Below are 13,191 nucleotides of genomic sequence, written 5' to 3'. Positions count from 1 at the left end.
TTTCAAACGCTCTATATTCATAGTTTCAGAGAGCACTAACTACATTTCCAATGTCACTGTGATGGTTGGCCATATAGACCCCACCACATTATACAGATATGTGTATTATAGTACTAGTCACTTCTATTTCTATTTTTCTATTATATTATATATTTATATTATATTTTTTAAATATCTTAGCCAGATAAAAGTTATTGTCTGTGGTATTGTTTAGACAAAGCCATGGTATTTTATGAGGCAGCAATATTGTACACAAATATAAACCTGTGGTGATTGACAGCCACACACTGCTCAGCGCTATGCAAGCTCTCGTGCTTAAACTCCAGCATGTGTATAGCTATGAGTATAGGTTTACGTGGGCACTCTACAGTGGATATCTAAATAAACATACAGGTGGCTCAACTACAGTGTATCACTGATATACAGACTTACAGTATATCATCAGTACTGGTATATGTTTTTACATTTTGCACATATAAAAGCAGTATTAATATTTTTAATACTCTTTTTGATATTAATACCTCTGCAGTTTGTGTAATGAATTTGAAAAGATTTACAGTTTGAAGGTATGGTGTATTCCTGTTGTCCACTGTTGTCAAGTAATGCCTCACATTTCTTCGGACACTTCTCAGTTTCCTAATGTCCCCAAGTTCTAAGTTCTAGAACAAAAGTCTAATTCTAGAACTTAGAAGTCTGTTCTAATTATTCACTGTGTGTGGAACTAAAGCTGTCAATAGCTAGCAGGCGTGTGAAAGGACGTTAGATAGATTTAAATGACCTCTGGCCATTTCCTCTTAAGGGATGACCATAGGCCGCTGGGTTCATCATGAGAGATAGAGACACTGTTACACCATTATGGCCAGTCATGCCGGAGCTGTAGGGATGGCTGAGATCTTGCAATCTGTGCAATGTGCTATAGCGTGGCCTTTTTGCAAGAGAAAGTAAGATTCGTTCATAGGCCATCATACGCCGCCGGTATAAGCAGATCCACACTAAATTTAGATGGAGATTAAATCATCTAACTCACGATCTGGCCTTAACCAGACAGACCAGTAGTGCTGACCGACAGAAGATACAGCTCTAATTTCATCCTAAGTGTGACCCGGCCAAAACGTGAGGCTTCAATATGTAGAAAACACTCCTGTATGCAGGTTCATGCTCTTGATCCATGGCCAATAAAGGTTACATACAGTGTGTTTACATCCATATGAATCTACCTTATACTGTAAATATCCTTTACTTGTACTGTAAGGTAAGGGAAGGCAAAAACAAACCTCCTAGTCTGTGGTACTGAATAACTGAAATTTCCCTCAGCAATACTTATACTTAGCATATAGCAGTGTCCTGTTGCTTGACCTCTTACTCCTCCTCCTCCTCCTCCTCCTCCTCCTGCTCCTTCTGCTCCTCATATGAATCTATCTTACTGTATACAGTAAATACCTAAAAACATAATGGAAGGTAAAACCCCTAGTCGGTGGTACTGGATAACTGGACTTTCCCTCAGTGACACTTAGCACATAGCAGTGTCCTGTTGTTTGACCTCGTCCCTGCTCATGAGTCGGCTTGGCCAGGCATGCCAGACAGCAGCTGTAGCTGTGAGGTGCTGCTGCTGCTGGGTCAGCCGTGGAAACTTGAAACTGCCTGCACAGGGCTCGGCTATTCCTGGAGTGCCATTGCTTCTCTCATTCTCACCCCGTAAAAATAGCCCGCCTTTTCAACGGCAACACCACCGCTGCAGTCTAAGTTAGGGCATAGTCTGCATACTACTACCTATATGAATGCCAAGTAGAATTGAATTTAAAAAGGCTTGAGGTCAGTAACATGTAAAAAACAACCAAAATGAAGGATTTGTTTTTTTTTAATCCATTTATTTTCACTGAATTTTCCAATGAAAATTATTTTTATTATTTTAAACAATCAAGTGCATTCTGTATTATTTCAAGTATTCAAACAAATGTATAGACTATTAGACATCTACATCTACAAATAATAATATTTAACTACATCTTGACTAGACTTTGACTAATCAAAGCATAAAATGGAGAATACTCAAGTGTAAACGTCAACATCTAGAGATATCTATCACTGAAGATATCAAAAATAGTTCAATATAAACATACATTTCACATAAATACAAAAGTATAAAATTCAAAAGTCAGTACAAAAATGTTTGTTTTGTTTGTGTAAAAACTGCTTGGTTAAGATTGCACTTTTCAGTCTCCAGTCTTTTCCCTCACAAATGTTGTTATTCTGTTTTATGACAGCAGCTCGGATAATGTATGTATTAGTGTCTCTGTGTGTGCATGTGTGAGTGTAATTTAATATTTCCCAAAACAGTCATTCAAGTCTTTGTCTCAAACAAAGATTTGTTCTCATTCCTCCTCTTCTTCCTCCTCCTCCTCTTCCTCCTCCTCCTCCTCCTCCTTGTCTTCACTCTCATCTTCCTCCTCCTCATCGATACCAAAGTCCATTTGTGCAAGGATTGCTTCGACCTCTTCAGTGAACAACGTGAAATGGTCCATCTTCTCAAAGCCGGCTTCTGGCCTCTCCAGAAGAGATCTCTTGGCCGTATCTTTAGCTTCAGTGATCAGCTCCTTCACCGAGATCAGGAACTCCGCCACGTTGCTGTTGCTCATGCTCTGGGACGCGGTGTCCATCAGCTTGGTGCTAGCCTCCAACTGGCCCTTGTACTGCTCCACTAGCGACCGCAGCGTGGCCACCTTCTCGTCCTGCTCCTGGGTGATCTTCTCCAGAAGCTGGCCCTTGCGCTCCTCCATGATGGCGTACAGGAAGTCAAACTTCTCCCCGATGCGCCTCTTCTGCAGCTCGGCGTTCTCCTGGATGGTCGTGCAGTTCTCCTCCATCTGGGTGAGCACGGCCTGTAAACAGCTATTCCCGGCCACCAGCATGTCCACCGAGTTCCTGAGCTCCGTCTTCTGCCCCTCGTAGACGCTCTCCAGTGTGGAGACCTCGCAGTCCTTGTGCTGGCCGAAGACCTTGCACATGGAGCAGGTTGGGGTTTGGCAGGTGATGCAGTAGATGTTGATCTTCTCCTCCTCGTGCTCCTCACACATGGGCTGCTTGGAGTCCTTGGGCTTCAGCGGAGGCTCCAGGTTGTTGCTGTTGCTGCTGCTGCTGTTCTCCAGCTGCTGCTTGTAGATGTCGATGATGTTCTCCACCAGCAGATTTCTCTGCAGGCCGTAGACACCATGCCGGTCGAGCACCACCTCAAAGCGGCAGGTCGGGCAGCGGAAGATGCCCCCGGAGAAGTGGTAGGGGTTGCGGGAGTCGTAGAGGTCGTTGGCACAGCCGCGGCACAGGTTATGCTGGCAGGGCAGGATCACCACGGGCTTGGTGAACATCTCCAGGCATATGGGGCAGCTCAGCTGCTTCTCCAGGTTCTCCATGGGACTCGGAGGTCGCACTATCTGACCAGTTTGAATGTCCATGTTTTCTGTTCCACGGGTTCTCAGTGTGGAGTTCAGGCCGGTTGCCGCTCTTCCTCTGTTCGTTGGTTATCGGAGTAGCTCACTTGGCTTCTCGCTGTTGCTCTGCTGTCCAAAGGTTTATTTTGATCTGCCCGTGCAGGGAGCCCTCGGGCTCATTTATAGTCCTCCGCCAGCTGTGAAATCTGACCCCAACACGAGTCCTCCCACCACTTGTTTGTGAGTCTGAATTCGGGGAAGAGCGGCCACCTCCTATCCCCTGCCCAGGCAAATCACATGCCTAACTTAGCGCAAGAACCCCCTGCCCCTGTCTGCCCGACGAGGGAGACAAATCAAACAGACAAGCTAAACACCTCCCATGTGACAGCATGGGCTCCCAGACACCAAGTTTTTCCTGGCTGCAAGACAACATGTTGTGACAAGCAACAAACAGGATTTGTTGAGTAAGAGTATTTTGTTTACCCGTCCGTATAGCCCCTTATAAAAGACACAATGTGCAACAGAGAGAATACACTAGTCAGACGTATATCTGAGCCTGGAAAAGTAGTGGCTTTGATTCCACTATTGACATTGCCACCACTGTGCCATTGAGCAAGGCAACTAATTTGGATTAAAGCGACAGCCATAAATAAAAATGCATAAATAAAATAATAAATAAATAAATATCTATTTCAGTTGTGAATATGTTTGGTGTTGTGCGGCTCGTTCAGGGTATCTTCATATAGTTCAAAGCAGGTTGGAATAGTTCTCTCAGGATACAAAGCTGTATTCAATTCAGTGACTTATGGTAATGTTTTATCCTTCTTTCCCTTGGCAATGTAGAAGGTGACATACAAAGTAAATTAATCAAAAACAGGCTGTTTGGCAGGAACATTTTAAATATGCAGTGAGACTCCAAATATGAAAATTGGAGTTAAATGTGAAAATATGAATATATTTGAATGTATGTATGAATGAATGATAATATCGTTATAATAGTGCACTGGGTTGTGCACAATAGCACAGTTAAACAATGCATTATGCAAATGTTGCTTGCCAGTTGAGGTATCAGCATTGCACAACACTGACACGTTGGAGTAGAGTGTAAACACACAGTCATGTGTTCTCGCCTCGGCTGCAGCTTGTGCAACTGCAATCAGTAGACTCACACACACACACACACACGGGATTCTTTGTGCTGGCCCTGGAAGCTGGGAAGGGAAACATGACAGGTAGGGGTGGAGATGGAGCAAGAGTAGAATTCTGAACATTCTCTCTCTGTAAAGGATACTTTCAGGCAACATTCCAGCATGGAAACAGCTGCATAGATAGATATTCTTTAAAAGAAAGCACCAAAACCTCGATAAAGCCTGTGTGCCAAAATGTTGGTCAAATAAATATGCAAAAAGAGATCAGAGTGTGCGGCCACTCGTATTTTCGTATTTAGCAATAATTATCTATACTACTCGTATTTAGCAATAATTATCAATGCTTTTCCCTTTGGTTGAGATTATACAAGGATACAAGGATACAAGGAAGTTTATTGTCACATGCATATAAAGTCAAAGTCAAAGTCAGCTTTATTGTCAATTTCTTCACATGTTCCAGACATAAAAAGAGATCGAAATTACGTTTCTCACTATCCCACGGTGAAGACAAGACATATTTTGCCAATTTAGGTCCACAGACAAACATAACATTCAAGTAAACAAAAAAGTAAGTAAATAAGTAAATAAGAGGGCACATATAATAATGAAAGAATAAGAGCAGCAAAATTTGGTTGAAATTGTGCATGGACAGTCAATAAAATACTAGTGCAAAGTCAGGCCAATAAAAGACTTGGGTAGTTCTGTTTGACCTAAGTAAGAAAGAAAGTGGCATAGTGGTGCAAGTTATGTAAGAGCAGCAGAAGTGTTGTGTTTTCAGGACAACAACACCAAGTTGTAAAGTGTACAAGTGTGCAAGTGTGCAAGTGGAGTAGTGCAATATAGTTACTGGAAGTAAGAAATGCAGTGAAATTATGTCCGGTGTCAGCCTATTTGTGCACTAATGGGGGTAAAGAGTACAGTAGAAGAGGGGTTTTGTAGATTAAGTGGCAAGGGCTGCATAAAAAAGGTGGGGGAGGATTTATCTCATCAAGAATTTAATTGGAGAAATACAAATACCGTTATGTGAAAAGAAAATACATTGTTATCATGCCATGCTGCCTGTGCATCTAATGTTGGTTCCACACACAACTAAATACAAACTAAATATTTTCTGATTAGTTTATCTGGACTGTGTGTTTCTATTTCAGGATACACTCTTAAAATGAATGTGTTGAAAACAACACAACTAGGGTTGTTTTTAACACATCTCCGTGTCCAGATAGGGGCAACACAGTTTGTGTTGTTTCCTTATTTTTATTTTGTTACACAATATATGTTGAAGTGTAAACAAATACAATCATACGACAGTCGCCATAAAACGTACAAGACGCACTGAATCATGTCACATTTCAAAGGTGCTTGGCTAGAAAACAGTTTTACGCATAGCCGTTACGGCACAGGATGACGACATGGAAAATTCTTAGAGGTCAGATCTAAAACCGACCTGCTATCTTCCTCGCTGCCTTCAGATGTTTTCTTCAGGGTTATACTGAGGCAGATGGCCACGACAGAAATGTCATGGGATGGATCAGGTCACTAGCTAATCAGATATTACTGTAGAGGGAAGTGCCGCTGACAATCATTTTTTGAAACATATAAATATATATTTTTATTATAGACCAACTACGGTAGAACAATCATTTTGATTATTAATTCTGTTTATATAATTTGTTTGTATACTAATTTTTTGTCCTTTGTTTTTGTATCTAAAATACTTGAAAAGTCTTGAAGGTGTGTGTGTGTGTGTGTGTGTGTGTGTGTGTATGTGTGATTGATTGGAAAGTTTATGAACATTCAGGCACATCAATAGCACAAAGGGACAATTAGATTTCAAGCTGCAGTTGCAAACAGAAACCCTCTCCTGTCATATTCTAATGATTTAAAGCTAAGCTAAGCTGGGAGCAACTGCATAAATTACAATAAATTATTTATTTACAGATTTAGTGGGTGAATGAGGTTATGCATAGATATTTTTGGAGATTTGTTTTATTTTTTTCATTGAATTTGAATAAATTCAAATAAATCTTAAAATGATCCAAATGAGTGACTCAAATTACCCTTTAATATTTATTAGGGTTGCACTCAAATCACCTGAATGGCTTGCATAAGAGAGCTGCATAATTACAGTGCATGCAAAGCAATGTATTGTTATTTCAAATGCAAACTGCACAAAATTGTTATGCAGTCATTATCGAGATTGACCACTAGGGGGCAGACAATGCCCATTTTTCTGTGTACTGAGAAAGGCGCACTTCCATTTGGTTAGTTCCTGCAACTTTTCTTTTTGTGCTCCATCATTTCAGTGCTGCCATCTAGCAACATATGAGTCCAATGCACATTGTAACCTGATTTTCAATGAGTGCATGCTTTCCCTTTCATTTTTATCTTGCTTCAAAATGTTCATCATCAACAAAAGCAAACTGTTGGGAGGAAGGGTGTCTACAGACATCCTGTCGTGAAAAGGGAACCACATGTTCTCAGGAGAAAAGAGTTTGAGTGAATGTTTATAAATATTATTCATGTGCTTGCGCTGTGTGTGTTTCCTGAGTGTGTGTTTGCATATCATAGCAATGTGGTTATTTGTGTGTTTGTTACAATCAAAGATAAATGATAACTGTGCACTTCCTTGCTGGTGCCAGCCAGGCTCGTATCGTTGAAGGCATCTCGGTGTCCATGTCCCCACATAAGAATGATCCTTTGTGCGCTTTTGTGTGCGGAAGCACAATGATGGGAATGGCATGGCAGTGAGACACGGGGGAAAGACATGATGTGTGTGTGTGTGTGTGTGTGTGTGTGTGTGCATGACAGTGAGAGAAATAAAGAGGGAAAGAGACTCTCTGTGTGTGTGTGTGTGTGTGAGAGAAAGAGAGAGGGGAGAAAAGAGATGATGTGTATGTTTGTACATGACGGTGAAAGAAATAAAGATGTAAAAGGAGTCTGCATGTGCGTGTGTGTGTTTTGTGTGTGTGTGTGTGTGTGTGTGTGTGTGTGTGTGTGTGTTTTGTGTGTGTGTGTGTGTGTGTGTGTGTGTGAGAAAGGGAGAGAGAGAGAGAGCTATTGTCATGTCACAAGCTGTGTCACAGAGATATGGAGACCAGGCTGCCCATGCCGTGCTGCGCAGATTCCTGTCTCTCACAGCGTTTTTAATTCCATTCAAACTGAGGATATCTTATCCCACGGATTGGGCATTGTGCATTGTGAACAGCCCTTTTCCATTAGGAATGTTTATTGAGAGAACTAATTTCCCACACTTACGACATCACTCTTAGTTAAAAAAAAAAAAGTATTGCTGTAATTTTGTCCTCATATCCAATGCAATGATCTAAATGGTCTGCTCCTCTAAGTGCTACACAGATCAAATAAATGCATCAATCAAAACACACATTTAAAACAAACTAGCTAAAGACAGTGTTAAGACAAGAAAGATTAAATCACAAGCTGCTGTTGCTGCTGCTACTGCTGGGACTTGTCTGTTTAATGTCCACAATATATATTTGAAATTGAGAAAGAAATAGTCTGTCTTTTTGATCCCTCACACCCACACCACATGAAACAGAAGAGCCGTGTGCCGTTCATGACTTCCACTGTCCCCATAGCATGACAGAACGTCACACACCAGACAATGGCAGGATATGTCAAAGTTTCTCCATATGTGTGGGTCTCCCTCTCCCTCTCTCTCTCTCTCTCTCTCTCTCTCTCTCTCTCTCTCTCTCTCTCTCTCTCTCTCTTTCTGTGTGTGTATGTATGGGAGGGAAGAGAGAGAGAGTCTTTAGTGTCTCCATAAATAATCCGTTTGCAGATAACAGGGTTATCAGATTAGTTCAGCAGCAGACATCTTCCTCATATTTCAGAAACTTGATCCAGGGAGGCTTCTCAGAAACTTAGATCAAGATGTTGTCTTTCTTTATGAGGCCAACAAAGACATTCAGAGATCACCATCAGGGGCAGCCTTGGCCCACTGGTTAGCACTCTGGACTTGTAACCGGAGGGTTGCCGGTTCAAGCCCCGACCAGTGGGCCACGGCTGAAGTGCCCTTGAGCAAGGCACCTAACCCCTCACTGCTCCCCGAGCGCCGCCGTTGAAGCAGGCAGCTCACTGCGCTGGGATTAGTGTGTGCTTCACCTCACTGTGTGTTCACTGTGTCCTGTTTGTGTTTCACTAATTCACAGATTGGGTTAAATGCAGAGACCAAATTTCCCTCACGGGATCAAAAAGTATATATACTTACTTATACTTATACCAGACCTCGTGTTATATGTCTGTATTGTGCTAAATTGAGTGTTTCCTTATACATATTTCAGTCATTGCGAGTTGTATCCATTATTATCCTGCATATTTTGCTCTGTCCATTCCTCCTCTCTCCCTCCCTCCCTCCCTCATTTTTTTTCATTTGTTCAGAGTTGACTGTTCTAGTCATTACTGTCTATATAACATTCACAATGAGTCATAATCACCAGGCTGCACCTACTTCGCTAAGAACGACATATAACAACAAACCACTTCATGATGAGTCTGTATAGGAGGTCCTGTATGTTTCCCATGGTCCACCTGATGTCTACCCAGGGGTGGTGGTAGTGTAGTGGTTAAGGAGCTGGGCTAGCGTGCAGTAGCCTGAAAGTTAGCCATAGCCATTATTTTCACATTCACAATGAGTCATATTTACTAGGCGGTACATACTTCGCTAAGAACAACATATGCAAAGTAGAAAACCAGCATAGGTGCATGCTTCATTTAGTCTCTTTTTAGATTTGCTGGACCCACCTTTTACTATGTAGTGCAATAAAATGAACGGCCTTTTCTCCCTTCTTTTACACAATATAGCAACAAATCACTTGTTGATGAGTACATGGATGTGGGGTCCTATGATTCCCATGATCAACCTGAAATCTGCCCAAAGGTGGACGTAGGAATGCGTAGGAGGAGGACACTCAGAGGTCTACTGCTCGGGGCTTCATAAATCAAGCGATGGCTAAATCACTGTCTTCCCTGAGACCAGAGAGGTCAGACACGAGAGCTTTCGTCTTCTTTCGCCCAGCATCTCCGGGCCAGACGAGAGATAACGAAATCTCAGAAGAATTTATTTAACGACCAGAAATGAGTCTCTGAATGAAACATGAGGATGCAATGCAATATTTACAGCGGCAGCTAAACTAGTGAGAGGAGGTTGGGGGAGAGCACCAGGAGCATGCAGGGAAAGGTTATTACTCCACCATTAGCTCCTGTCGTTTATTTACTTAGCGCTGGCTCGCACACAAAGGAGAGCTTCCAGGGATTGAGTAAGGGCCGCTTTCCCAGTTCCAGCAGGACCCCTTTAGGTGGTGTCTGCGCTGCCTGATTGCTGAAGTGCGTGAGAATGAGGGGGCCTTGGGGGGCATTGTTCTCCAGCAGTGGCCCCTGTGTGTGGCCTCTCACCCCCGCACTTTGAAACTGAGTGCCCACAAGTCCTGGCACTGCCACCATCTTTGTCACAGTTGTTATGCTGGCACTTGACTGCCCTCTTAAAGGCCCCGAGGTTGGTGGACCATAGAAAGTGCCCTGTCACGTTGCCCCAGATTGCCCCGTAATACAGATAAGTGACGCTCCAATTACACACAGTATTCAAATACAAGACAGCAGAGGTCATTAGAAGTGCTCTTTTTCTTCCCAGAAAACACTTCTTTGGCTTCATGAAACTCCATGGAACACTTTGGCTTCATGAAATTCTATGGAACACTTTGGCTTCATGAAATTCTATGGAACACTTTGGCCTGCTGAAACTCTATGGAACACTTTGGCCTGCTGAAACTATGGAACAATGCTTTTTAGCTGAATCATCCCGCTAAATAAATGTATCCAAATCTATGAGCCAATGCAGTTTAGAGTTTTCAAGTATTCCCCGAAAGTCAATTTAAACATTGACATCACACACCACATACTGTATTACTGTAATAGCTATTTCTCAGATAAAGAGAAGTGCATAGAATCATGATTATATATTGCAATTGAAGTATTGTTAAGCCTGTGGACACAATAAGAATGAAGTAGGCTGCCACACACATAACAAGAAAAGAGAAAATGTAAAGTAGTTCTAAAGTTTCCCAGATTACTCAGATAGGACAGTGGCGATGTAAACAAGGGCTTAACTGAGCATGCAGTGTCCTGGGTTAATGGTGATATTAGGAAGCCATGTTGAACTGGTAAATACAAGTGCTATTTGCCTCTGTCTGTACCAACACTTACTGTCATGGCTTCTAGATTTGCCTTGTGGACTTAGTCAGGAATTATAAACTTTCCCAGCAAAGTACACACACCAGAGACAACCAGCACACATGATCTGGCTTCTCCCTGGCATGCTCCATTGTGTTTAGCAAGATTTATTTACCAGAAGAATTAAGGGAAATGTTTGGGTTCTTGCCTTTTTTGCCTCCTAAATTGGCAAGATGGCTTATAACAGAGGCAGAAAACAAATTGCTTTCCTTCTGCAATTCTCGCACATTCTGCCATTTGTGTTCCGTGTGCAGAGAAGAGGGGGGAATTCTCTTTCTCCACGGAATACATAACATGGAACGTTCAAATTAGTGCACAGACATAAAACAGGATTACAGGGTTCACACAACAAGGCAAAAGCACGGGTTAACACCGCAGACTACATTTTCAGAACCTTAAAAGGTGTGTGGTCGTGTGTGTGTGTGTGTGTGTGTGGTGGGGGGGTATGGCTGAAAAGGCTATAGGGACAAAGCTCCTGCTAAGACAAGCCTTTCTGCACAAGAGTGTTTTTGGAAGGCAGTTTGTGCTTCTGACCCAAAGGAAGGTGGGCAAAGTGCAGTTTGAGTGGGTGGTCCAGAAGATCATGTGTGATTATAAGTGCCTAGCGTATCAGCGATGAAGTAGCACAACTGGATAGTTGGATAGTGGATGGGGACGCGGGGGTAGTTTGTTGTCAAGATTAATTATGTTTAATACTTGGTTGTAGTTATAGGAAACTAAGCATTTTAATGAAACAGCACTAGCTTTGAGAAAGCAAAAAAAAAAAAATCAGAACAATCATTCTTTAATCATAGCAGGTCTTGCGGAGTAATATCAACAATGGCCCAGATTCAAAACTGGCTGGCAAAAAAAAAGCGTTCATATTTGGGAATAAAGCCCACGTTGGAACGGGCCTTTGTGTGTCGGCTAAAAGAGCAGCAGTCAGAGATTCTGAGATTATCCCCACATTTTTCCCATGGTTGCGTGAAAGCCGAGCGCTTACTGCTCTCCGAGGGACAGCTATGCAATTTGATTTCTGGCAAATAACCATAAAATTACCCAGCATGCTATGTGCCCCCTGTGTTGCTTTGCCCTGGTCACCTCTCTCTCCACTGAGCGGATCAAGAGAGTCAAAACATAGACCCTGCAGCACCTTGGCTAATCTGGACCCGATCCAAAACCCTGAGATCCAGGTCAGAAAAAGGTGCATGATATTTTTCAGTTTGCCGTTGGTGATGTGTTTATTTGCCTTTGCTTTGTCTTGGAGGTGTGCTTATTATTTTTCTGCTCCTGTCTTGAGATGGACTGTCAGCCGGATGTTGTTTCAGGGAAAAGCTCCGCCAGGCATTCCCTCACACACACGATAAGATCACTGACCCTAATTCTTGTTTTCAGAGAGCAGTTTTCACAAATACTTTTCATTTGACAGGTCAGGCCATCAAACGGTGGTCTCCAGGGACTCCTGTTTTTTCCTCTGAAGATTGCAGTGCAAAAATAGTGTATGTTTCCTCAACCCATTTGGGTAGATTTATTGTGGTTGTTTCTTAAATGGACTGGAAACAAGGCTCGTGCTAATAGGGAACTCACAAAACATCTGCCAAATATTGAATGAAAAGTAGGTTTGGTGTAACACAAGAGAGAAAGCCACTTTATATAAAATCTAGACTTTTGTTTGGAGGCGTTTCAAATTAATTTGGCCAAAGAAGAAAAAGCTATCCATGTGCATACCCAACTTTGTGTTACTCCTTAAATAAAACTGTCCCAAATTTGAGTAATAGGCTCCCCCTATCAAAACACCTCAGGCCAAAAATGATCAGACCAATCGGACTAGATTTACAGGTCCTCATACACCCATTTTTCTTTTGGAAAGAATCTCCCTGGACTGTTCTGCAGGAATTTGCTTAATTGTGAGGCTTTGCAGCTCATAGAGGTCACGACAGGGTTAAGCACACAGCAATTAAAGTGTTTCTTTCTAGCAGGAGTCTGAAATAGTAACGGCAGGGCGAGAGGGAGACCGAACAAGCCAGAGGAAGGATGACAGGGGAGAAGCTGTGTGGAAGACATCCTCACAACGCCTCTATTTGTGGCTCTGTGGCTTTGAACTGCGTCAGTTGGGGGCAGATGCCACCGTCCCTATGGGGCTTTAAATTGAATTGTTTTGGACGACGTCTCTCCCTCTCGGCGCTCGGTCAGTGCCGGCCGCTCGACTGTGCGCCTCGGGTTTACTGCGGGACGATCAAAAGAGCGCGCGGGCCGCGCGGGCGTCCTCTGTGGCCGGCCCCCTTCCACAGCATCCCATCCCATGCGGAGTACGGGGGTCCGTGGCGCCACACTCCCAAGCGGCGTTTCCTCTGTTGATTCCTGGACAGAGGACTGAACTCCCAGAAGTGTGT

At 42.9% G+C, this 13,191-nt stretch overlaps 1 protein-coding gene across 1 annotated transcript; it reads right to left on the bottom strand.

Annotated features, from left to right (window-relative positions):
• Positions 1 to 1,847: 1,847 nt before the first annotated feature.
• On the bottom strand, positions 1,848 to 3,588 carry trim63a (tripartite motif containing 63a). Its single transcript, XM_048234852.1, has one exon. It carries the CDS (start codon positions 3,447 to 3,449, stop codon positions 2,373 to 2,375), a length of 1,077 nt encoding a protein of 358 aa, XP_048090809.1. The 5' UTR covers positions 3,450 to 3,588; the 3' UTR covers positions 1,848 to 2,372.
• Positions 3,589 to 13,191: the final 9,603 nt, after the last annotated feature.

This window comes from Alosa alosa, chromosome 23, assembly GCF_017589495.1.
Source record: "Alosa alosa isolate M-15738 ecotype Scorff River chromosome 23, AALO_Geno_1.1, whole genome shotgun sequence".
Taxonomy (NCBI): domain Eukaryota; kingdom Metazoa; phylum Chordata; class Actinopteri; order Clupeiformes; family Clupeidae; genus Alosa; species Alosa alosa.
This window is presented reverse-complemented; position numbering and strand designations above follow the sequence as displayed.